At 41.8% G+C, this 23,986-nt stretch overlaps 1 protein-coding gene across 3 annotated transcripts in view; it reads right to left on the bottom strand.

Moving 5' to 3' along the window:
- Positions 1 to 23,776, bottom strand: part of KLHL3 (kelch like family member 3) — a 164,118-nt gene extending 140,342 nt beyond the window's left edge. Inside the window, exons 1-3 of one of the 3 annotated variants that reach the window (XM_043985377.1) lie at positions 23,559 to 23,776; positions 23,137 to 23,244; positions 6,029 to 6,148 (exon numbers count right to left, since the gene is read on the bottom strand). In XM_043985377.1, coding sequence (XP_043841312.1) covers positions 6,029 to 6,148; positions 23,137 to 23,150 — 134 coding nt within the window. In that variant the 5' untranslated portion in view covers positions 23,151 to 23,244; positions 23,559 to 23,776. Of the gene's footprint in view, positions 1 to 6,028; positions 6,149 to 22,848; positions 22,951 to 23,136; positions 23,466 to 23,558 lie in introns of those variants that run through there. The other 2 variants (XM_043985376.1, XM_043985375.1) reach the window with 2 other exon arrangements.
- Between the last annotated feature and the right edge of the window lie 210 nt (positions 23,777 to 23,986).

Raw genomic sequence — 23,986 nt, 5'->3', positions numbered from 1 at the left:
TGTTACCCAAAGCATCATATGACCAACCAAAGTAGATCCAGGTGATCTGCTATGGCTGGAGTGCAAAGAGAGGAGGGTAATAAAGAATGACTTGCATTCCCAGGAGCAAATATCCATAGACAGCATAAAAATATTTATAAAGCATTTTACATATATTATTTCATTTATTATCCCTATTTTAGAGATGAGGAAACTGAGGTTGACAAAGATTAAGTGACTTGCCCAGAGCCACTCCACATATCAATATTAATTGCTTAGTTCAGTCTCTCTTTGTACATACCCAGTGGCCAGATGATTTGGGCAAGCCATCTCCATATCAAACGGTAACTGTTGACAAATAATCCAATAGTAAGTAAACTATATCCCCAAAGATTTCATTCTACTTTGGTTCCCGTGAAAGATTTGGGTGAGGGAATGGAGTCATCACTGTTATTTAATGGCAAATGGCATTTTAAGCAAGTACGGCTATTGACACAGATGGGTTTAAAATGCTGAATAAACGTTCAGAGTGATTTGCTGAAAGAACAAATGTCAGAACTATGCCCAAAGGGCTACAAAACTGTACATACCCTTAGACCCAGGAATAATACTACTAAGTCCATATCCCAAAGACATCAGAGAAAAAGGGAAAGGACCTTTATGTACAAAAATATTTATAGCAGCTCCTTTTGTGGTGGCAAAAAATTGAAAATTGAGGGGATGTCCATCAATTGGGGAATGGCTAAACAAGTTGTGCTAAATGATTGTGATGGAATACTATTATGCTATAAAAAACAATGAACAGGATGCTTTCAGAAAAAACTGGAAAGATTTACATGAAGGCAAAGTGAAATGAGGAGAACCAGAACACTGTACACATAACAGAAATTTTGTTCAGTGAAGAACTGTGAATGACTTAGCTATTCCCATCAATACAATGATCCAAGGATTCCAAAGGATTTAGGATGAAAACCATCATCCACCTCCAGAAAAAGAACTGATGAAATCTGAATGCAGACTAAAGCATACTTTTTTTTTACTTTATTATTCTTGGATTTTTTCATCTGTGTTTTCTTCTGCAACATGGATAATATGGAAATGTTTTTCACAACAGCACATGTATAATCTTTATCAAATTTCTTGCCTTCTCAAGGAGTAGGGGAGAAAGAAAAGGAACTCAAAAATTTTTTAATGAATGTGAAAAGATTTTTGTTTACATGTAATTGAGAAAAAATTAAAATGTAAATTTTTTAAAATAATACATGTCAGAATTAAAGGCTTTATCTAGACCCAGAAGAAATTATTATCATTGAGGATCAAATGGGAGATATAGGAAAAGGAACACAAAGAAGATGCAAAACCTTAGACAAGCCAATGTTTGAGGACAACTTTTGACAAGTTACAATGTAGGATAGTGGAAATAGCTCTGGGCACTTCGACTCAAATCCTAACTCTGGAACTTCATATCTGTGTCACCTTGGGTAAATCATTTAATCTTAATGGCAACCCAATTTTCTCATCTCTAAAATGAGCAGGTTGAACTAATTGGCCTCTGAGATCCCTTACAGTTCAAGAACTATGATCCTATCATCCAGAAACTTTAACTCAGGTCAGGACTTTTATGCTCTTAACAAATATTTATTAACCTCCAACTATGTCAGAGTGCTATGTTGAGAGTGAGAGAGATGCCAAACTTAGATAAGACATGGTCTCAAGAAGCTTACAGTCTGCTAGAGAAAAATAAGAAAAGGCAAATTAATGAAGAACCAATATTGGATGATAAGTGCATTAGAGAATAACCAAAGGATTATGTGAGTTTTAAGAGGAAAAATGTTTACCAACCGGGAGCCCAGGGAATGTTTCATGGAGAAAATGGCATTTGAGTTGTTCTTTAAAGGATGGATAAGAATTCCAAATGCAAAGATGGTGAGGGAGGCCTAAAAGAGCTCTCCTGGTCCCTGAAGAAGACTCCCAGACCAAGCTTACAGTCCAGCAGGAGGTTAAGACACAAATGTTGATAACTAATATAAAATTTCCCATGATAAATACATCAAAGAGGCACAAAACAGTGTGCAGCGAGAGGTCTGAGGGGACAGAGCTGGCCCAGCTCTGCCAAAAACTTGCAGAAGTCTTCAATGAGGGGCAGAGAAATACAATTTTATGGTAGTAATGTGCTGGGAGGAGCCTTAGGGGTCATCTAGGCCAACCCTCTTATTCTACAAACAAAAGTATGGTAGAGTTTAAGTCATTCAGGTAGTAGGTGGCAGACCAGGATTTGAACCCAGGCCCTCTGTCTCCAAATTCAGCATTCATTCCACTGTACCACACTGCCTCCTCATTTGACATCCATCTGTCATTAAATGCATGTCACAAAAATGGTCAACTCCCAACAACTATATAACTTACTCTGAAATCTTCAGGTACTAGAGATTCAGCATATAAAGTATTCAGGTCCCTCCTACTCCAATCTTCTAACAATCATTCCACTGATCCTTCCTCAGATAGGAGTCGAGGGCCAAGGATAAATAGAATTTCTTTTTTTTTATTACTAGCAATTCTGATCTTAAACAGTAAGCAAGATGAGGTCTCTGGAATTATTGATCAATTCCAAATACCTGTGCATGGGACCTTTGGCTTTCACTCTTCCTCCTTTCTTTCCAAGAGTAATCAGGATGGTCTAGACCTCAGAGCCAACCTACCAAAGGTCTAGAAATGGAGAAGAAATCCTGAGTGGGCTGACAAGCTCTGATGGAAAAATAGTCATCTGTCCCCGAAGGGCAGAAGAGCAGCTGTGGCCCAGGCCCGAGTTTTAAGGGACAAACAGAGAGAGGCTGAGAGGCTGGTAGCGTTACCATACCAACACCCCATTCTCTCAGGGAAGTAAACTTAATAGAAAACTTATGAATTGTGTGATTCATAAATAGCAGAGCACATGTATGCTTGGGCTAAAATAGTTTTAAACTGAAAAAAAAAACGCGAAAACTCTGCAAAGAAAAAAACCACAAGTCCTTAGAATATCACAAAACACTTAATTAGCTTAATCCACAGAAGGGAAGATCCTTTGATCTAGTTTCCCACAAAAGGCACAAATATGTATGGGACTCTTTCTGGCTTAAACCGCCTCATTTTTTTCAATTAAATCAGCCTCTAGGGTACGAAACTATATACACTCTACTGTTAACTGCTTCACCTTGATACACTCCCACTTCTCTCTAGCTTTAAGAAACTGTCCTGTTGCTTGCTGAGATTCCTTACAGATCTAAGATTTTAAGATTCTAAGTGGGGCACAGCAGTGCCATGGCCCCCAAAGACCCAAATGAAAACACTATGCTCACAGAATGCTAATCACATGCTTGCTGCTGCCTAAAAATACAGTCCAGCTCCATCTAAAAGTTCCTTGTTCTGATTTCATTGTATTTTATCCTTCTATTTTGCAGTTATCCCATTGAATACATTGGATTGTCAATTCCTTAGGAGTGGAAACTATTTCTTAATCTCATTTTTTATCACCCTCAGTCCAGTGTATAATGCTCTACATCTAGGAGTCACTTAATAAATGTTAAATGAATGAGCAAAAACCTGTGTTGGGAACAAGCAGAAGAGGGAGTGAAATGAACCCAACATAACAAAAGAACAAACCCATCCTTTAGGAATTGGAAGATCAAAGAATTTTAGATTGTCAGAGGCCATCTATTCAAATCCCTATTGGATCAGAATTCCTGCCACATCTATGAAAAATGGTCATCTCACCTTGAAAACTTACAGTTAAGGAGGAAAAACCATTAACTCCTGAATCAGCCTATTCCACTTTAAGACAACTGTTTGATCCATTAAGCCTAAAATTTAGGAAAGTATTCTTTACAAGAGGTCTAACACTGCCTCTAAGCAATTTCTTCCCACTGTTCATAAGACTACCCTTGGAGGCCAAGCAAAACAAAACTGGGGTTCAAACCCTGGCCAACTGTATCTGTTGTCCTTAAGACATCTCTTCAAGTCCTCTCTTGGCCAAACATCCCAAACATCCCCAATTCCTTCAATCAATCCTTTCGTGCTATCATTTCTAATCCTCACCAAAGCTGAGTGTCCTCCCCCTGAATGACAATGTCCTCACCTGTCAATATCCTCCAACTGATTCAGCTAAGTGACACTCCCTTATTGGAGTTTTCCACTGAGGTCCTACCAGCATCATATAGAGTGACTGTAGCTCCTGGTGGCTGTTTTGTACTCATGTAATGGGGAAGTGATGTTAACAGTCTGGTTTCCTAAGCCAAGAGTTTCCAGAATGACCTAATTACCTTTTGTGTGTGTGTGTGTGTGTTTGAGGCAAGTGCGGTTAAGTGACTTGCCCAGGGTCACACAGCTAGTAAGTGTTAACTGTCTGAGGCTGGATTTGAACTCAGGTACTCCTGACTCCAAGGCCGGTGCTCTATCCACTGAGCCACCTAGCTGCAAAAACTAACCTAATTTGTATAGAGGAGGAGTTAAGATATTGATTCTACCACAACCTCCAAACTTAATTTTCTTTCTCTAAACATAGTGTGTAAAATTTTGACGAAGGAAGTTGGGTTTAAGTTGCAAAGAGGTAGATTTAGGCTCGAATTAGAGAAAACTTCCTAACAATTAGAACCATGCAAAAATGGAAGGAGCTGCATTTGGGAAATGGTCAGTTCCCTAACACTAGAGGTCTTCAAGTACTTGATAGGGATGTTTAAGAGAAGACTCCTATACAGATATGGGATGGATGGCTTCTGAGGTCTCTTTCAACCTTGATATTCTATGAGAAGAGAAAGAGGAGCTGCTGCAGAAAACTGAGATAGAAAAGTAGCGCTGAGGGTTTGCCTAAAAAACAAGGCAAAGGGAGAAGTGTCAAGCCAATCCATTCAATTATGTAGTTGATATGTCAGTGAGTTTCAACTATCTGAACTTTCCTTATCTCAAATAACCATTTTTTAAAAAGAAGAAAACAGTGCTAAGCAAGTAAACCCATACGTAGCTAATCTAGTCAAATCAGGAGGACACAAAAACAAATGGGGTGAAAGCATCAGATGGTATTTGGAGAACAGACAAAACATTTTATGATACTATAAACTCAAGGGAAAGACACTAAGCCAGTCATGAAAACAACACATACTCACAACCAAAGAGAAGCCAGGCAGGAAAATCTGGCCAGAGAAGGAGATTTGGACTTTAGGGAAATGTCCTCACTAAACCCGAATGGTAAGAATAAGAGAAGAAATTTATTCTAAAGAAATATTCAATGCCAATCTGCAACCAAGGACACTGGACAGAAAGGAAAAGCAAGGAAGCTAGTAGGACATACTGTAGGCTTACATTAATGCATTTGGACAGAGCAAAAAGTTGATGCCGTTCCTTTGTTCACAAAAAGCATCCATACCATGCTGTCAGACTCTCTTGTTCATTAGCAAAGAAAAACACAGATACATAAAAAGGAAATATATGCCTAACCACCTCCTCCCTGGCTCAAGGGAGAGTGCATGCTTTATTCAGGCATGGAGGTAAATCATATATCCACTTCTACAGGGCTCTTTCCAAGTTAAGTCTAAGGAACAAGCTGCATATGAATATGAGTACAAGAGAAGATGTATATTGGCATTCAGAATCTTTAATCTGCAATTGTGGGTAGCTGTCCCAAGCATTCTATTATTAGCCTTCAAGCAGCTGACTTGATTAGAAACCAACTTTATAAACAGACCTACTATATTCATAAAGAATCTTTTTGTGGTGTTTGAATACCAAGGCAAGCGATTCTTCAAAAATATAAAGACAGAAAGAGTAAAGAAGAGAGAAGTTTTCAATTTACATGCATCTTGTTTTCCATAAATTTGAAAGGGGGAAGAAATCAAACCAAGTTGATTTCCTAGGGTAGGCAGGAAGAGATAGAGCACAGAGGTGCTGTCCTAACTCCTCTCCCCTTGAACTCTGAAACAACTAACATGAAAAATGAAAATGGCAGGCCCTGTTGGTGTCCCAGGAAGCCCCAGGGGGACACATTTCCTTGACAAAAGTACATGTGAAATGGGAAAAGTACCTCCGCAGCTCATTCATAACCTTGAATGCCTTCCCCATGTGAGCAGGGTTGACTGTAATTGTCCTCTGGGCCTTCTCTTCATCCTCACCTTCCACCAGGGACTGGGAACTTGGCTTGATGCTGTGAAAGGAAACAAGGAGGAGAGGGAGGGTCATACATGGATTGTTTTCACTGAAAAACAGAAAGCACAGAACACAAAAAGCTTGGTGAGAGAGGTCACAAACTCAATCACAGAAAAAGAAATTAACTTGGGTCAGAGAACCTGGGTTCACATCCTGACTTTGCCACTTTACTACCTACCAATATGTCCTTGGGAAAGTCTCTTAGGTCTTAGTTTCCTCATCTATAAAATGGAGAAGGGGGGTGGTGGGGAGGTAGAGAATAGACCAGAGGATGTCTGAAGGCCCTACCAGCTCTAAATCTATGACCCTATGATCCTACCCACAGAGGAAAGGACCCCAAAACTTGGGATAGAGGGAGAAAAATGCTAAAAGCAGAGTCAGAGGACATAAATTTGAATCCTAGCTCTGTCATACACAGCCGTCATAAGCAAAATAATGAACCTAGTGTCACAAAGCCTCGGTTCAAATACCAACCTAGATAGGTCCTTACCAGCTGTGCCACTATGGGCACTTAAAATCTCAACAGGCTTCAGTTTCCTTATCCATAAAGTGAAGGGCTTTGACTAAATTGGGATTCTTAACCTTTTGGGCATCATGGACTCCTCTGGCAATCTGGCAAAAACCATGGAATCCTTCTTAAAATTAACATTGTTAAATAATTGAAAGGGGTGCTAAATTTCAGCTAGAAGTTAGTGAAAATCAAGGCCCAATTTTTCTCTCATCCAAGGACTTAGTGAAATCATGAGTACTTGGATGCATGATTAAGAGCTCCTAGGGGCAGCTAGGTGACACAGTGGATAGAGCGCTGGCCTTGGAGTCTGGAGGACCTGAGTTCAAATCCTGACTCAGGCACTTGACAACATATTAGCTGTGTGACCCTGGGGAAGTCACTTAACCCCAATTGCCTCAACAACAAAAAAAAAAAGGGCTCCTGGGTGACACAAACAGCAAGTCGCAGAGCTGAAATTTGAATTGAGTTCTTCCTTCTAGCTCCATACCCAGCACTCATTCAACTGTCCATCTTGTGCATAGAAGACAGAAGTTCACCCTAACTCGGGCACTCAGTTCCACACACAAGCAGCAAACAAATGAGTATCCCAATCACTTCTTGGCTTTGCTTTATTCGAAAAAGGAAACTCCCTACCAAGTATGATTAATTCACACTGAGTATAACCCTTGCTTTCATTTGTGTACTGATTTGTGCTTTTCAAAGTGCTTTTACATCCTCACAACTGACCCATAGGAGAGGAAGGGGAAAAGGATCAAGCCTATGATTCCCATTTTCAGACAAGGAAATTGGAGTTCAGAGGGGTGGAAAATTATTTGACTTGGTTAGCAAGTGGCAGAGCTGCTGGGAAGAGAACCCAGACTTACCAACTAGTCAAGCTCCTTTGGTCCTACTACCTCCCACTATATGTTGTTGTTCAGTCATTTTTCAGTTGTGTGTGACTCTTCATGACCCCATTTGGCATTTTCTTGGCAAAGATACCGGAGTAGTTTGCCATTTCTTTCTCCAGTTCATTTTACAGATGAGGAAACTGAGACAAACAAGGTTTCAGTGACTTTCTCAGGGTCACACAAATAGTAAGTTTGTGAGGCCAGATTTGAACTCAGTAAAAGGAGTCTTTCTGACTCCAGGCTTGGCACTCTATCCACTGTACCACCTAGCTGCCCAGGACACCTTGGAGAACAATCTGATTAAGGTGAAGGGATTAGAAACTGGATTTTAAGGGGTTTAGGAGTGAATATATGGGGAGGAAGTTGAGGCAGAAAGAATGCCTATGCTTGCTCAAGGCAGTGACAGGAGAGGGAGAAAGATTCTATCCACTGTAAAACCTAGCTGCCCATCACTATGTGTACTTGGAATATAGTACCAGTTTTTTAAGTCCTGGAATACAACAAATCAAAATAAATCTCAATATTAAAATGGTCCTGAGCATAATTTAATTTTCCTTTGGCCTTTCTGACTCTATAGGCTTCACATGCAGCATGGCATAGTGGAGAGCAAGCCTCTAAACCAAGACCACCTGGGTTCAAGTCCCACTTCTGACCCAGACTCCCTCTGGGTGCCTGGCCAACTTCTCAATGCTATAAGCAATGAATTTTCTAAATTGCAGAGAAAGTGCCAACCTTCCCTGGTAGAGAAAGATCCTTTGCAGGAGTTTCCTTTGTTAATCACAGGTCCAGTGCCTCTCCTTCATCGCTCCATAGGTATTAAAGATCTTGATTATGCATTCCCTTTGCTCAAGATTGTGGACAACAGTCTATTTGAGCTTTTGAATGTCAGAGCTTTTGGAGGGTTTGTTTTAAGAATAAATTGGGGGCAGCTAGATGGCGCAGTGGTTAAAACGCTGGCCCTGGATTCAGGAGTACCTGAGTTCAAATCTGGCCTCAGACACTTAACACTTACTGGCTGTGTGACCCTGGGCAAGTCACTTAATGCCAATTGCCTCACACCCAAAAAAAAAAAAAGAAGAAATTGGAAAGGGGCAGCTAGGTGGTGCAGTGGATAGAGCACCAGCCCTGGAGTCATGAGGACCTGAGTTCAAATCCAGCCTCAGACACTTACTAGCTGTGTGACCTTGGGCAAGTCACTTAACCCTCATTGCCCCGCCAAAAAAAAGAATAAATTGGAGTTGAGGGACAGGCACAAAGGAAGAGGAAAACCAAAGAGGACACATTAAGGGATATCACACATACCTGGTGATTGAAAGAGCAGAACTCAAGTCAAAACATAAGATCAAAAAAAAGGAAGGAACCCAAAACAACATTTTAAAATGTTGACACAATTCCCCCATAACTGCTGGGGACTCCAATCATGATGACATCATAGGTTTGGGGTCTAGAGGGTAGGCATAGGAAGAAGAATATCAGGTTCAGCTAAAGGATCCCCCAAACAATTAATGGCCCTGTGGTAGGTACTCTCCACAGACCTGCCATTTTGTCTGTCTGAACAGAGCAATCTTTCATTTATACCCAGTTGTCCCATGCAGGAAAATGACCAATGTTAAAATTGGGTGGTCTTTGGGAATCAAGTCAATCCTGGACACAGAATTAAATTAGAAAGCATGGAACAGAACACCTCAGTCCTTGATTTTTTTTCCCTTCAGAAATATATAGGATTGTCCACTTAAGCCAATTTTCACAGACTTAGCAAAGGAGTCAGAGATAGCATGATGTGGTGGAAAGAGAGCTCTAGACACTGAAATCAGGAAAGATCCATTAGTCTTCAAAGCTGGATCACCCCCACCATTCACTTCCTCTGTTGCAACTTTTTACTGAAATCATACAGATATGCTAACTGGGCAGACTACAAATTTTTTTTCATCTAATCTCACCTGAGCCTTTGGAGTTTTCATTCTTCCCTGATTAACTTTCTGTCATTCTCTTCAGTAGGCATTCTAAGTTTCTGTTCTCAAGCTACCAATGCCACCCCACATCTCAGCGTCTCAACAGATGACCTAACCTTCTACTTGACTGAGAAAATCAAGGCTTTTTGTTACAAGCTACTTCATGTCCCCCATTCCATACTTCAAAATCCTTTTGTACTGTCATCAGCGCTTTCCTCTTTTGCTCCAGTCTCTGAAGAGTCAGCCCTTCTCATTGTCACAGCTAACCTCTCTCCTAGTATCCTTGCTTCCATCCCCTCATCTTCCTCAAAGGTTTTTCCTTTCAGTCATTCATATTCTCTCCCTCCTTCTTCCACCTTTTTTCCCCTCTCAATTTCAGTTTCTCTGCATCTATTGTTTCTTTTCCCACCTCCTACAAACATGTAAATCACCCTCATTCTGAAAAAAAAAAATACTTCAAAGGAGCCTGCCATCCCTTCAAGTTATCATCCTATCCCTTTCATCTCTGTCACTGATGAAAGAGACATAGACATTTCCTAACCATCCATTAACTTCTCAAACCCTTGCAAACTAACTGAAAATGCCCTCTCCCAGGTTACTAAAGATCTAAATCCAATGGTCTTTTCTCAGTCCTAGTCTTCCTTAACCCCTCTGCAGCTTTTAATGTTGCTGATCACCCTTTTTCTCCCTTGGTTTGCACAGAAATGCTTTCTCCGGGTTATCTCCCTAACCATTTAACCTCTGTTTCTACATCTTCATTCCAAAATGATCACCCATCTCCTAACCACTAAGTGGGGGAGGGGGGGTTTGAGAAAGTCCCTCAAGGTTTTGTCCTAGGCTCTCTTCACTTCTTTCTTTACCCCCCTCTTCCTGGAAGAGTCCTTATGCTCCTGTGGGTTCAATTATCACATCTAAGTGAATGAATCTGAAAATCTGTATATCCAGCCCTAATTTCTTTCCTGGCCTCCAGTCCCACATCCCAAGTAGTGTTCTGAACAACCTCAGCTGGATGTCTTGTCACTGTATCCAACCATATGTCTACAACAAATGCATCATTTTCTCTTCTTATTCCTGCACCTCCTCCAAACTTCAGACCCAAGCTCTGCCACTTATTGATCCTAAGCAAGTCACTTAAGTGCTCTGGGCTTAAATTTCCTCAAGTGTAAAATGAGGCAATTATACCAGATAATCTCTCAGGTACACTCCAGCCCCCCAGGCCCACCACCCAGAAGAATAGATAATGCTGCTCACACTGTCTTGAGAAGGGAGAAAACCAACCACAGTCCTCCCACTAAATGGAAGGTCACCAGGCCTTGCCATCTGCCCTGCTACTCTACCCTTCAGAGCTCTAGACCCCTCTATCTAACTCTATTAGTTCACCCTAATAATTCCTAAATCATCCCTGTAACTGAACTCTTTGGACTTCTGCCCTGTAGGCAAACCCTCCTCTACTATTGTCCAACCAAGGACAGGATGAAGTTCTGGAATATAACTTTTAATTAACCCCTTCATTTTGAATATAGGGAAAATGAACCCCAGAGAGAGGAAATGACTTGCCCAAGATAACAAAAGAGAGGATTTAAACCTCAGTATTTGTTTCCTTTCTTGTTCTACCATGATTAGCTCAGAAAGGTGGTGTTATATCGCATAGATGCAGGACTCTCACATTTTACAGAGGGTGATATGGAGGACAGGGGATATGGAGGAGGGGGAAATGACTTGCCCAGTGGGTTTGCTCATGGTTGAGCTGAGAACGTTCCATGCTTTTTATCATCTATTGTTAGCTTCTTGAGACCAAAGATCAAGTCTCTGGTTTCCCAATCCAATCTCTTTTTACTGCTCGCTTTGCCTGCTTTATTGCAATAGTTTCCTACCCAACTGGCTTTTCCTGCAATGTTTCTGTCACAGTGCCACAGACTAATGCTCCAGAAAGGCCACTTTCATCTTGTCATACCCAATCTGGAAAAGCTTTCCTGATTCCCGTGAAGACTTGGACAAGATGCTGTCCATGCTGTTGAGGTACTCAAAGTCCACCACAATCAGGCTCCAAGCTGTCTTTCCAGCATTATCTTCTGCCATTCCTATACAATCACTCCATCAATAGGTCTATTCACTATGCCACAGAATGTCTTACACTTTCCCACTTTCTTGCTATGATTTCTTCCTTCACCTTCTCCAGACACCTAAAATCTTACTCATCCTTCAAGTCGCATTACTTCTCTGAGACTCAATGTCTTCACCTGCAAAATAGGAATGATATTACCTATACTACTCGCCTTCCATGGTTATGCACTATATATAATATATTATATGCTATAATTATATATATATATTATTATTATTCAAAATCGTTCAAATGCTACCTTTCCCAAAAAGTCTTTCCTATCTTCCCCTTCCCCCCCCCCAAACAATAACGATATTTACCACTAAACCTCCCATGACAATTTTTTTGGCACTTTGATAAGGCACTTAATAGGTAATACTGTATACTATAGTTACCTACATTGATGTTTTAGTTAATCAGTTAATGAAAAAACATTTATTAAACGACCACCATGTGTCAGACACTGTGTTGAGTGCTGGCAATACAAAGAGATAAAAAAGAATCCCTACCCTCAGAAAGCTCACCATCTCATGGGGGAGACAACAAGCAAACAAATATGTACAAAAAAGCTATACACAGAGTAAATACGAAATAATTAAGAGAAGAAAGGCACCAGAGGAATTGGGACAGGCTTCCTTAGTAGATGGAATTTTAACTGGGCTTAAGGAAGCCAGAGAAGCCAGTAGGTGGGTAATGAGGAAAGACAGCATTCCAGGCTTTTACCATTTACTGTTAGTTCCTTGATAGCAAGTACCATGGAACCAAATGTCTTGTCTCTATTTTGTGTATCTGCCCCAGGGACAAACATAATGCTGTGTACGCAAGTATTTAATAAATGTTAACGGAAAGAATAAATACATACATTTAGCCATTGTGAACAATCACGATTCATCCAAAGGCTCTAGAAACTGTCATTTCTAAACTCTTCCTGTTGTAAACAAGTACAAGAAAAGGCATCCTTGCAAATCACAGTACCAAATTACATGATGCACTTTTTCATTCAAATTCCATGGGAAGAATTTTCCAAATGGATTATATTTAGTAAAAGAAGTACTATTATAAAATCACAGAATCTCAGAGCCAGAAGGAATTTCAGAAGTCATTTACACTAACGTACCTTAAAAAAAAATCCCTCAACAAAATATCCAGCCTTGGCTAGAAGACCTCCAGTGGAAACCCATTATTTCCTAGGGCATCCCAAACCATAGTTCTAATTGTTAGAAAATTCCTTCTCTCCCTCCCCCTCCCAAAAAATTCCTTCCTCCCCTCAACCTCAAGCTCAAACTGGGGAGTTTTCTCAATATCTTGCTCCAAAAAATGTCATTTGGGGGCTATTTTCAAACCATGCCATTGTGCACACAATCCTAATCCCTTTCTAGCTTTCCATTATGTGTTGCCTTCTCCCATTAGAATGTTAACTCCTGGGGCAGCTAGATGGCACAGTGGATAGAGCACCAGCCCTGGAGTCAGGAGGATCTGAGTTCAAATCCGACCTCAGACACTTAACATTTACTAGCTGTGTGACCCTAGGCAAGTCGCTTAACCCCAACTGCCTTACTTTAAAAAAAAAAAAAAAGAATGTTAACTCCTTGAAGTCAGGGAAGGTTTTACTCATAGTTGTATGCCCAGAATTAAGTGCAGTCCCTGAAACACAGTAAACATGCAACAAATGTTTTATCATCCATCTATTCATTGGTCCTATGGACCACACTAAACAAGGAATGGATAATCTTTAAGGTACTTCCAACCCTGCATTTATAGAGCAATCCACAGGACTGGCCTTCAAATAATTGAAGACAATTATCATATCCCCCTCCCCCATGTCTTCCCCAGGCAAAACGATACCCAGTTCACTCAACCAAACTTTTTATTGCATAAACTAGATTTAAAGTAAGATATTAGTTTAATCTGAGACATGGTAAAAAGAAGAATGTACGAAAATGCAGTTCTCATTATTACAGAAAAATGTTAGAAACCCAACTTTTCCATGCATGAAATTATGATATATATGTGCCAAAAGAACTTCATCATATGGAAAGCAACAGCAAGGCTGCTTGGAGAATTTATCAATACTTCTGGCACAGAGAAGTGCAGCAATCAGTCAAAAACCTGTGATCAAGCATTTTCCACATAGCTCATTCCAGTTCAGGTCAGTTTAACCTAGTTCTAGAATTCACTAAGAAACCAAAATGCTGGTATCAGATCCACAATGGTAATATGTCATCAAACAAGAAATTAGCTTTAGAAAACTTTTGGGGGGAAAAAAACCCTTTTTATTTGGGTACACTTTAACAACCCAAAATTAGGCAAGCCAAACTCTACTAAATCCCAACACATAAAAATCTGGGCACTGGGCAAAAGGAAAGTTTTTCTTAACTTGGTTTTGTTTTTTTCCCTTGAAAACTTTTTTGTCCAAGTATTTCCAAAATGAAAAGTTTGGTTTTAATTATCATTGCAGAAACACATATTAGCTTCAGGTAGTATGGATATTCTTTTTTTTTCTTTAAATAAATGGTTCCAACAATAACTTCTAGGACAAAATACTTAGAAAAGTCTTGAATATTTGTGAATGAGTACAACAGGATTCTTTTTTTTTTTTTTTGGTGAGGCAATGGGGATTAAGTGACTTGCCCAGGGTCACACAGCTAATAAGTGTCAAGCGTCTGTGGCCGGATTTGAACTCAGGTAATCCTGAATCCAGGGCTGGTGCTCTATCCACTGTGCCACCTAGCTGCCCCAGGATTCTTAAAAGAAAGAAAAAAAACACCTCTTTTTGACTTAGAATCTAACAAGCTACAATGGGTACTGCAGAGTCAGAGAATCTAGATTCACTCTCACATCATCAATTTACTACCATGTGACCTTAGAAAGTCACCTAATTTCCGTGGGCCTCAATTCCTTAACTAAGATGAGAGGGGAAGGACTAGATGTTATAATCCTATAACTCAGATTCAAATCCTGGCTCTTAGTGACACTACCTATATGACCTTGGGCAAGTCACTCTTCTAGTGACTCTCTTGACCTCAGTTTCCTAATCTGAAATAAAAAGATTGGTTTAGATAGCCTTTAAGATTCCTTTTTCCTGTTTCTGAGCCTTAGTTTCCTCATCTATAAAATGAAGATGAAAAACAACACCCACTTCCCAAAGTTGCTGTGAGATTTCCCCAAGCTAAGTATGTACTTTTAGAAAATATCACCTTCCTAATGAGTATCAACGAATTCTCAGAGACTCTGTCTCTGAGCCTAGAGCTTCCTGGATCAAACATGAAAATGGGCAAACTCTCCCTTCAAGGCTCACCTCAGGTTCCTCTTCTTATGGGGGGCTTTTCCTGATCCCCCTATTCTCAATGTTCTTTTCCCTGCACAAATTGGCCAGTATCTGCTTAATCTGCATTAGTATGTCTCCTTACCTCCACCCCTCCAGTAGAAAATAAACTCTTTAAAGTCAGGGATTGGGATCGGGGCTTCCTAGGGCCAGGGCTGGTGCTTTGTCCACTGTGCCACCTAACTAACCCATGATGACATCTTTAAAATGGGGTTGAGGGGTAGGAGGAATAGACTGGGGGAGGGGGAAGGAGAGAGATGGTCTGGGGAGAGGCAGTTCACATGAAGGAAACAAGAAAAAAGCTTATGGAGGGGAGGGGAAGAGGGGGAAGGAGTGGGGGAGTAAGGGAACCTTAATATCATCAAAATTGGCTCAAAGAGGGAATACCATACATACTTGAGTGGGTATAGTAATATATTTTTGCCCTGAGGGAAAGTGGGAGGGGAGGGAGATAAGGGGTAAGGAGGAAGAGGGGAAGGAGGGAAGGGCAGATTCGGGGAGGGAGCAGTAAAAAGCAAAACACTTTCGAGGAAGGTAAAGATGTTCTGCATAACTGCACAAGCATGACATTGAATTGCTTGATTTCATAGGAAGGGTTGAGGAGGGAGGGAGGAAGAAAAATTTAGAACACAGAATTAGCTCAAAGACCTTAATCTCAGACTGGGCTCAAAGAGGGAATAACATTCACACCCAATTGAGAGGAGTAATCTATTTAACCCTCCAGGAAAGCAGGAGAGGAAGAGGATAAAGAGGGAAGGGTGAAGAAAATAGAAGTAAAACACTTTTGAGGAGGAATAGGGTAAAAGAAGATAGAAAATAGAGTAAATATCATGGGAAGGGAATAAGACAGAGGGAAATTGTTATGATGATTGATTATAATCACAAAATGTATGGTACCTGCTTTGCTGGGCTATTATGAAGAAAATTCTTTGTCAAATTTAAGGTACTATGTACAGGTTATGATGAACAGGATACTATCAGAAAAACCTGGAAAGACCTACATGAACTGAAGCAGAGTGAAATGTACTGTATACAAAATTACAGCAATAGTGTAAGAAGATCTGCTGGGAAGCATGTGGGTAACTTCAGCAAGGCAATGATCCAATATAACCCTGAAGGACTTAGGAAAATTGCAACCCATCTACAGAGAGAACTGATGGTATCTGAAAACAGATGGAAACACATTTTTTTTATTTTTTTTTCTTTGACAATTCCTTAATCTGAAGTTTTGTTTTTTAACTGTTTTCTCTCACAACTTATCTAATGTGGTAATATTTTCCATGATTACTCATGTATAACTTATTTTGAATTGTTTGAGTTCTTATGGGTGGGGGGTGGGAAGGGAAGAACAGAAGTTGGAACACAAAGTTTTAAAAAATTGATGTCAAAATTTGTTTTTACATATATTTTGGAAAACAATAAAAGGAAAATGCAAGAATGAAAAAAATAATAATAAAATCAGGGATTATATTTTATTTTGTCTTTGTATACCCCCCCCCCCAACTCCTGGCAGTGCCTTTCACACTAGGCACTTCATAAATGTGTTCTGAATGGGATATTTTGAGGGAAGGTGCCCTTGGATGGGCCCTGGTTCACTTTAACACCCTTCCCTCCTCAATCTTTCATCCCTTCTCCACATGCTTCTCAATAATTTCCTTGATTTCTTCTTCACTTGTTGTGAATGCATCTTTTTTCATTTTTGACACAGCTAATTTTGGTTTTTCACTTTCTTTTTTAAAAATCAAATTAGCTAGGGGCAGCTAGATGGCACAGTGGATAGAGCACCGGCCCTGGAGTCAGGAGGACCTGAGTTCAAATCCGACCTCACACACTTGACCCTTAACTAGCTGTATGACCATGGGCAAGTCACTAAACCCCAATTGCCTCACTAAAAAAAAAAAAAAATCAAATTAGCTAATACTCCAACCATGCTATTGATTTTTTTAAAGTGCTTTTATCTATTACTTTTTTGTTTACAGTTTTGCTAGAATTGTTGATACTAGCTAGTCTACAAGCTCCTTGAAGGCTCCTACCACTGCTGCCATTGCCTGAAGCACTGTATCTGCTACCATAAACACCTAATACATGTTGCTTATATCATACTCACTCTATTCCCAGCACAGTGACCCCATACAAGGCTCTGAAGAACAAAAGGGAAGAGGAGGTGCAGGGAAAAATACAACTGACCTATGAAGCATTTTACATCTAAAGCACCAGTTCAAATTCCAGGCAAAGGGAATCACCGGATAATAAATAGACAAACAGAGTGTCAAGGAAAATGGCAGGTCCTGTCCCCCACATTATCATATATTCCTTCTAAAGCTGCTCTTTCCTAGAACCCTGGAAAACCAGGAACATTAAGCCTACATTCTTTCCACCTGGTCACATGGCTGATGTAGATAACTGCAAATGAGTTAGAAACAAGCAAGGGCTGCCCTGGTAAATGCCTATTTACTTATAGCTCTCCAGATCCATAAATGTACTCTACAGCTAGAGAACTGGTCACCATGGTACCTGAGAGCCTTTCCATTCCAGTTCATCAATTTCCATTTTCTTTTGTGAAGCAGAAAATATATTCACCTTGCTCCATCTTCTGAAGCCACTCTATTCAGCACAAAGAATAAGGAATATTTCATATAGGATTAGAATACTGGGGAAAATAGAGGCTGAGCATGGTAGGAGCTCCAACTTTGCATAAATTATATGCTTTTCTTGACATTCTGGTGTGGTTGAAGGCAATTTGAAGGAGCTATAGAACCCAAGTTCAAATCTCAGATGGATTACTACTTTTGTGACCTTAGACAAATTATTTAATCTCTATGTCCTTTAGTTCCTTCATCTATAAAATAGTATGGTGAAGTGGGGGTATGGGGGGCGGACCCTCATTCTACACATTAAGGCTGTTAATTAGTTAAATGGCTATTAAGGTCCCTTCCAACTCTAGCTCTATAGTACAATGATTTCATGAACGAATCAATAAACACATACATGTATCAAGCACTTATGTGTCAAGCACAGCCCTAAATGTCAGGGACACATACAAAAAAGCCTGTCAGTTCTTGCCATTAAGAAGCTGACATTCCAGGGCAGCTAGGTGGCGAAGTGGATAGAGCACTGGCCCTGGAATCAGGAGTACCTGAGTTCAAATCCGACCTCAGACACTTAACACTTACTAGCTGTGTGACCCTGGGCAAGTCACTTAACCCCAATCACTAAAAAAAAAAAAGAAGAAGAAGAAGCTGACATTCTAGCAGAGTAAATAACACACATGGGGAGGGGTGACCAGTGAATGGAGTTCTGGTCTGGAAAGTCTCAGGGAAGGTGAATAAAACAGCAGTCAAATTAACAAAACTTTTCCAGAGGCAGTAGTAGTACTGATTGATTACAGTTCTCAGAGAACAATGTGGAAAGCAAAAAACAGGAGGGAGAAGGGGGAGGGTGTGTACAGAGAAAGGGTGGAAAATCATCTAGGTGAAAATGAGTCTATTTGGTCCCAGGAAATGCAGAGTGGATCAGTTTAACACCTCCCTGGCACAATATCTAGAGGTCCATTTTGGAGAGTAGTGCAGCAGACAAGGCATAAAGTGGCCTAGGTAAAAATCCTAAAGATTTTCTGACAGCTTATGGTCTCCTTTTAACAAAGAACCAAGACACTTCAACTACCCTGGAGACTCCCTATGGCTTAATATGGGAGGGTCCTGGTGAGACCCAAGGGTAGCAGTATGGCATAGAGAATACCATGCCAGCCTAGGAGTCAGAAACCTCTAGAATGGGTCCTATTCCCATCTCTGACATTTACTGCCTATGTAATAGGCAAGTCACTAAAGCTCTCTAAATGTTAGTTTCCTTGCCTGAAAAATGGGAATCTCACTGAACAGTTGTAAGAATCAAATGAGATGAGGGCAGCTAGGTGGCGCAGTGGATAAAGCACCTGCCCTGGATTCAGTAGGACCTGAGTTCAAATCTGTCCTCAGACACTTGACACTTACTAGCTGTGTGACCCTGGGCAAGTCACTTAACCCTCATTGCCTCCCCCCGCCAAAAAAAAAAAAGGCATCAAATGAGATAATATCTGCAAATTGCGTTGCAAACATAAAAAGGAAATGGGCTGTTGTTAGGAGATCTGAACTGAAGGAAAGGAAAGGGGGGAAAGAGAGGAGGGAATTAGGGGGAACGGGAGTAAGATCTGATGGATTTAATTCAATCTTCTGAGGAAGGTGGCTTGTTACATTCCTCTCTTATAGACTGGTGGGCTTATAGCACAATTGATTAACATGACTGATGGGCTTGAAAAGGCCATCAATTCACTCCAAATCCCTGAAAGCAGAGAGTTAGCAGAGATAGAGAGTAGAAGGATGGAGAACAAGCCCATCAAAATGCAAATTGTTCTTGGGGCATATTAAGGAGTCTTGCATTAAAAAAACTTTGGATTTTTTATTTTAATTTTCTATATTTTCTAATTTTACTTTTATAATTTAAAAACAACCAAAGAAAGCCTCATAAATGGCCATTTTGTCACATGCAGAGAACTGAGAATTAATGAAGGCAGGAAGGTGGCTCAGGAAAGGGCACAGGATTTGGAGTTAGAGGGCCTGCGTTTAAAGCCTGGCTCTGCTGATTACAACCTGTGTGAGTTTCATGGGCATCACCTCACTTCGGTTTCCTTGTCTATAAAATGAATGGGTTGGACCCCGCCAACTCTACCTGTCTAATTCTAAATACACTTCAGAAAAGATGAAGAGCAAAAACTGTCAGTACAATATGTGAAGCCCAATGGAAAAAGAGGGATGTGGGGTGGGCTTTGAAAGATGGGTGTTATTTGGTGGGGGAAGGGTGAGCATTCCAAGTGCATCAGGCACAGAGACAGTAAAGAATGTGGCTGTATTCTAGAATAATAAGAACAGGAAGAGTGGAGAGCGAATACTAGGTTTATTGTTGTTTAGTCTTTTGAGTCTCATCCAACTCTTCATGACCCCATTTTGGGGTTTTCTTGGCAAAGATACTGGAATGAGGGGCAGCTAGGTGGCTCAGTGGATAGAGCACTGGCCCTGGAGTCAGGAGTACCTGAGTTCAAATCCAGCCTCAGACACTTAACACTTACTAGCTGTGTGACCCTGGGCAAGTCACTTAACCCCAATTGCCTCACTAAAAAAAAAAAAATACTGGAATGGTTTGCCAGTTCCTTCTCCAGTTTATCCAGTTTACAGATGAGGAAACTGAGGCAAACAGGGTTAAGTGACTTGTCCAGGGTCACACAGCTAGTCTGAGGGAAAATGACTCTTCCTGACTCCTAGGCTATAATGGGAAATAAGGCTCCAAGCATAGGAAACAGTGAACTATTGAAGCCTACACAGAGTAACAGGATGGAAGTAGGAAACTGCCTGCTTGCATTTTCTCTCCCCAACCCAGCCTCTTATAAAAGTGCTTATGAACTGGGGAGTGTCCAAAAGGTAGTCAGGGAAGCAATAGGCCTTGGATAAACAGACTCCTAAATAATTGATGATTCATGGTGTCAAGGATTGATGAAATCCTGAACTCCTTAAAGGGAATTAGGGCAGAGGAAATGTATGGAAATAACTACATCGTGAGCTCCTGGGGAAGAGGGTGGGGTGGGCAGGGCTCCCTTTCTTTGGATTTCCCATAGCCTCCCAATAAATCATGTCAGTATTTACTCCCTTTGATGATTAATTAATTGATTAATCAATCAACAAGCAGTTAGGAAGTGTCAGTAAAGAGGCAGTGGAAAGTCAGAGGACAAAGGTTCAAATCTTACCTTTGATGATTACTAGCTGTGTGACTTTGGACAAGTCACCTAACCTCTTGAGGACTTAGTTTCCTCATCTAAAATGAAAGCGTTGGACTAGATGACCACCTCTTCAGTTCTAAATCCATGACCCTCTATGTGCTGGGCCTATGCTTTTAGTTGGGATACAGAAACAGTCCCTGCTCTTAAGGAATGTGTGATGTATCAGGGAAGATAATGAGTATATATTTAAGTATATATGTAATAAACATAAAGTCATCCCATCAATCTAACCCTCCCAGAGAGGCAACGTGACATAGTGGCTAGAGCATACAGTCTGGAGTTAGGAAGACCTGGGTGAGAATCCCACCCCAAACCTTTAGCTGTACGACCCTTGTGAAATCACTTCCTGTTTCTGAGCCTGTTTCCTCATCTGAAAATGAAGATTAAAAACAACACCCACTTCCCAAAGTTTCTGTGAGATTCAAATGAGATAGCATATGTGAAGTGCTGGATGCATCTTAAAGAACAATACAAATATATTAGTATTATATTATCACTTCTGCCCCCAAACTCACTTGTCAACACCAGCCCCTGAGCATCACTTCCTACCTTCCAGGAGTCTGACCTCTGCCTGCCCTCACCTGCCTACCTCTGCAACTTTACACACACATATCCTCAACCACGTCACTCCATCTCAGGGCTTAATAATGTCTGTTTCTGACTACTCATAGCTGAAAGAAAATGTTCAAAGAACAGAACTCCATCCACTCCACCCCACCCCCCAGGTTGTGAAAACAATTTTCTAGAACTGTGGCTCCCTGACAACCTTTAATAATAGGTCCTTCAAAGGGAACTCAACATAGAGTGTTCATTGCCAATAGTGAAGCACAAGGCAGCAAGGCACAAGATTTGAGACATCAGTCCTTGATAGATGCTGCCTTCCCAAGCAATGGAAATCAATCTCTTATATTTCCTCTACTGGACAAGATCTGGATTCCTTCTGTGAGGTTTACACCAATAAAACATACTATCCAATGGGGACCTCTTCAGACAGAACACCAGAGACACAGCAATGACACAAGCTTCCTAGAGACCCTAGTGACAATGCTCTGCTATAGAGAAAACAGTGTGGCTGGGGATTCCCATAGAGCTACATGAGTTCAGGGGTAGCCCACAGACTATAGAGTTCTCCCAGAGACTCCCCTGTGGCTGTTGTTGATTTGGTTAGACCTATTATCATTCTGCTGGGTTTTTACTGACCAGTGTCAATATCCCTCCGGGGTGGCATTCCTTCTCATTTAGTCCACCAACTCACTATTACTTCCAAGAGCTGCCACCCCGAGCTCTCCTATGAGGCTTTTCTTCCCCAAAATCCAAAGTCCTTGATAGCTTATATAAGTGAAACCTCAAAAGGCCACAGCTCCCCTTCATTTTACTCTTCACCACCACCAAAAAAACAAAACAAAACAAAACAAACAATATTTGAGATAGTTTGGCCTTGTCATTGACATACCCACACCCTATATGATCACTTCCAAATAAAAGTAAGTCCTTAAATAACTGGGTTTTTAGTGATTTGTGCGTGCACATGCAAAAGTCATGGTTACTATTCCTATTTTTAGTGCAAGTCTTATCATAACACAAGTTCCTTGTCTGAAAAAAAAAAAGGATTCTGGGCTCCTTTGCGGCAAACACATTCTTTTCTCCATCACGAACTGTTAAAATATGGAACCCAAGTGAAACTGTGGTCAGATAACAAGTCAGAATGACTATTTTCTCTCCTTCCACCGACAATCTGCACACAGGACACGAGTGCTCAAGCAGACAGGCAGGCACACATCAACTCCAAGCAGGGCACAACAAGCATTGCATGCCTGCCTTTCGTATGCTTTTCACTAGCTATTTCAAAGGCATCAAACGCTTAAGCTGCGTGTATTCTCAGCCCTTTCCAAACGTGACATGTGGAATGCGACCCCCGACCCCTAATCACAAACCAACCCAGAGTCTGGGAAAGGAAATGTCTCCTTGGGTGAGCATGGATTAGGTAAACCGTCATTACCGCTGCCCGAGCCTGCTTTCTGCAGCCAAGAAGCCTATCTCCCCCGCACGTTCTGGGTTGGGTGTGGGTGAGATCTGTCGGTCGTTCTGTCTACCTCCCTGCCTGCCTCCCTACCTGCCTCCCTGCCCTTCTGCCCTTCTGCCCGCCTGCCTGTGCATGGGCCAGATTTCAGGGAAACTCGGGTTTGCAGCAGTGCTTCCCCGATCGGGCTCCGACTGCCGGGCTCGACTCGATCGCATCAGCAGTTGCCTTCCCCAATGCAAATACAAAGGAGGCAGACTGCAGTGCACACCCGCGCGCACACACACTCACACGAGCGCGCGCGCACGCACACTCACACATACACGCACACGCGCACACACACACAAACACACACACACACACACACACAAATACACATACCTTTCCCCCTCCATTGTGCACAGCTCCCGCGGCGGCGGGACTCCGGCACAGAGCCCCGCTCCCAGCCCAGCTCGCAGGTCCCCTCTCCGCCCGCGGTTCCCAGGCAGCCAGTGGAGAGAGAGAAAGAGAGCGGAGGTCCAGGTTGGAAGGGGATCGAATCAGGGACAGTGATTCAGCATGGCTGCAATCGGATCCTCCTCCCTGCAACCTCCCTCCCTTTCTCCTCGGATTCTCTCCAGCAGCTAACACTGCAGAACCGCCGGCGGCGGCGGCGGCGGCGGCAGGGGCGGCAAGCAGCGGCAGCGGCAGCAGCAGTAGAAAATGTCTTACCCAGAGCTCCCTGCAGCCCTTTCAGCAGCTAAAAGCGGCAGCCCACTCCTCCCCCTTCCCCCCCCCCGTCCCCCCCCCTCGGGGCTCGCTACTTGGTCTCCTAGGAACCGCTGCTCCTGCTAAACCATGTGCGCGGCCATCTCTCCAGCTGCTCCTGCATCTGCACTGAGGGCATCCCGATGCTCCCAAAGGCCGCCCATTTGTTCTCTGGAGGAGCCCCCTAAGGGCAGCAAGGTTCTAGCCACAGGTATCGGGTTTTGTTCCTTGCTACAGATATTCATGTAGTCTCCCCCAGCCCAGAGATATCTTGCTCCACCCGTCTCTTCTCCCGTTTGGCCAAATAGTATGAAAAGGAGGACCCTTCAGCTGCATACAACGAAAGTTACTGCGGGATTTGGGGGGGGGGGGAGGGGGAAGGGGGGCAGGGTGTAATGAAGAAGAGAGGAAAGAGAAAGGTTAGAAAAGCTCACAGGTAAGGAAGGTACTGTCATGGGCCCATTCTCCCCTCTGGATATCATGA

Source organism: Dromiciops gliroides, chromosome 2, assembly GCF_019393635.1.
Source record: "Dromiciops gliroides isolate mDroGli1 chromosome 2, mDroGli1.pri, whole genome shotgun sequence".
In the NCBI taxonomy this organism is placed as follows: domain Eukaryota; kingdom Metazoa; phylum Chordata; class Mammalia; order Microbiotheria; family Microbiotheriidae; genus Dromiciops; species Dromiciops gliroides.
The sequence above is the reverse complement of the archived record's forward strand: the minus strand, read 5'-3'. Positions and strand labels throughout refer to the sequence as shown.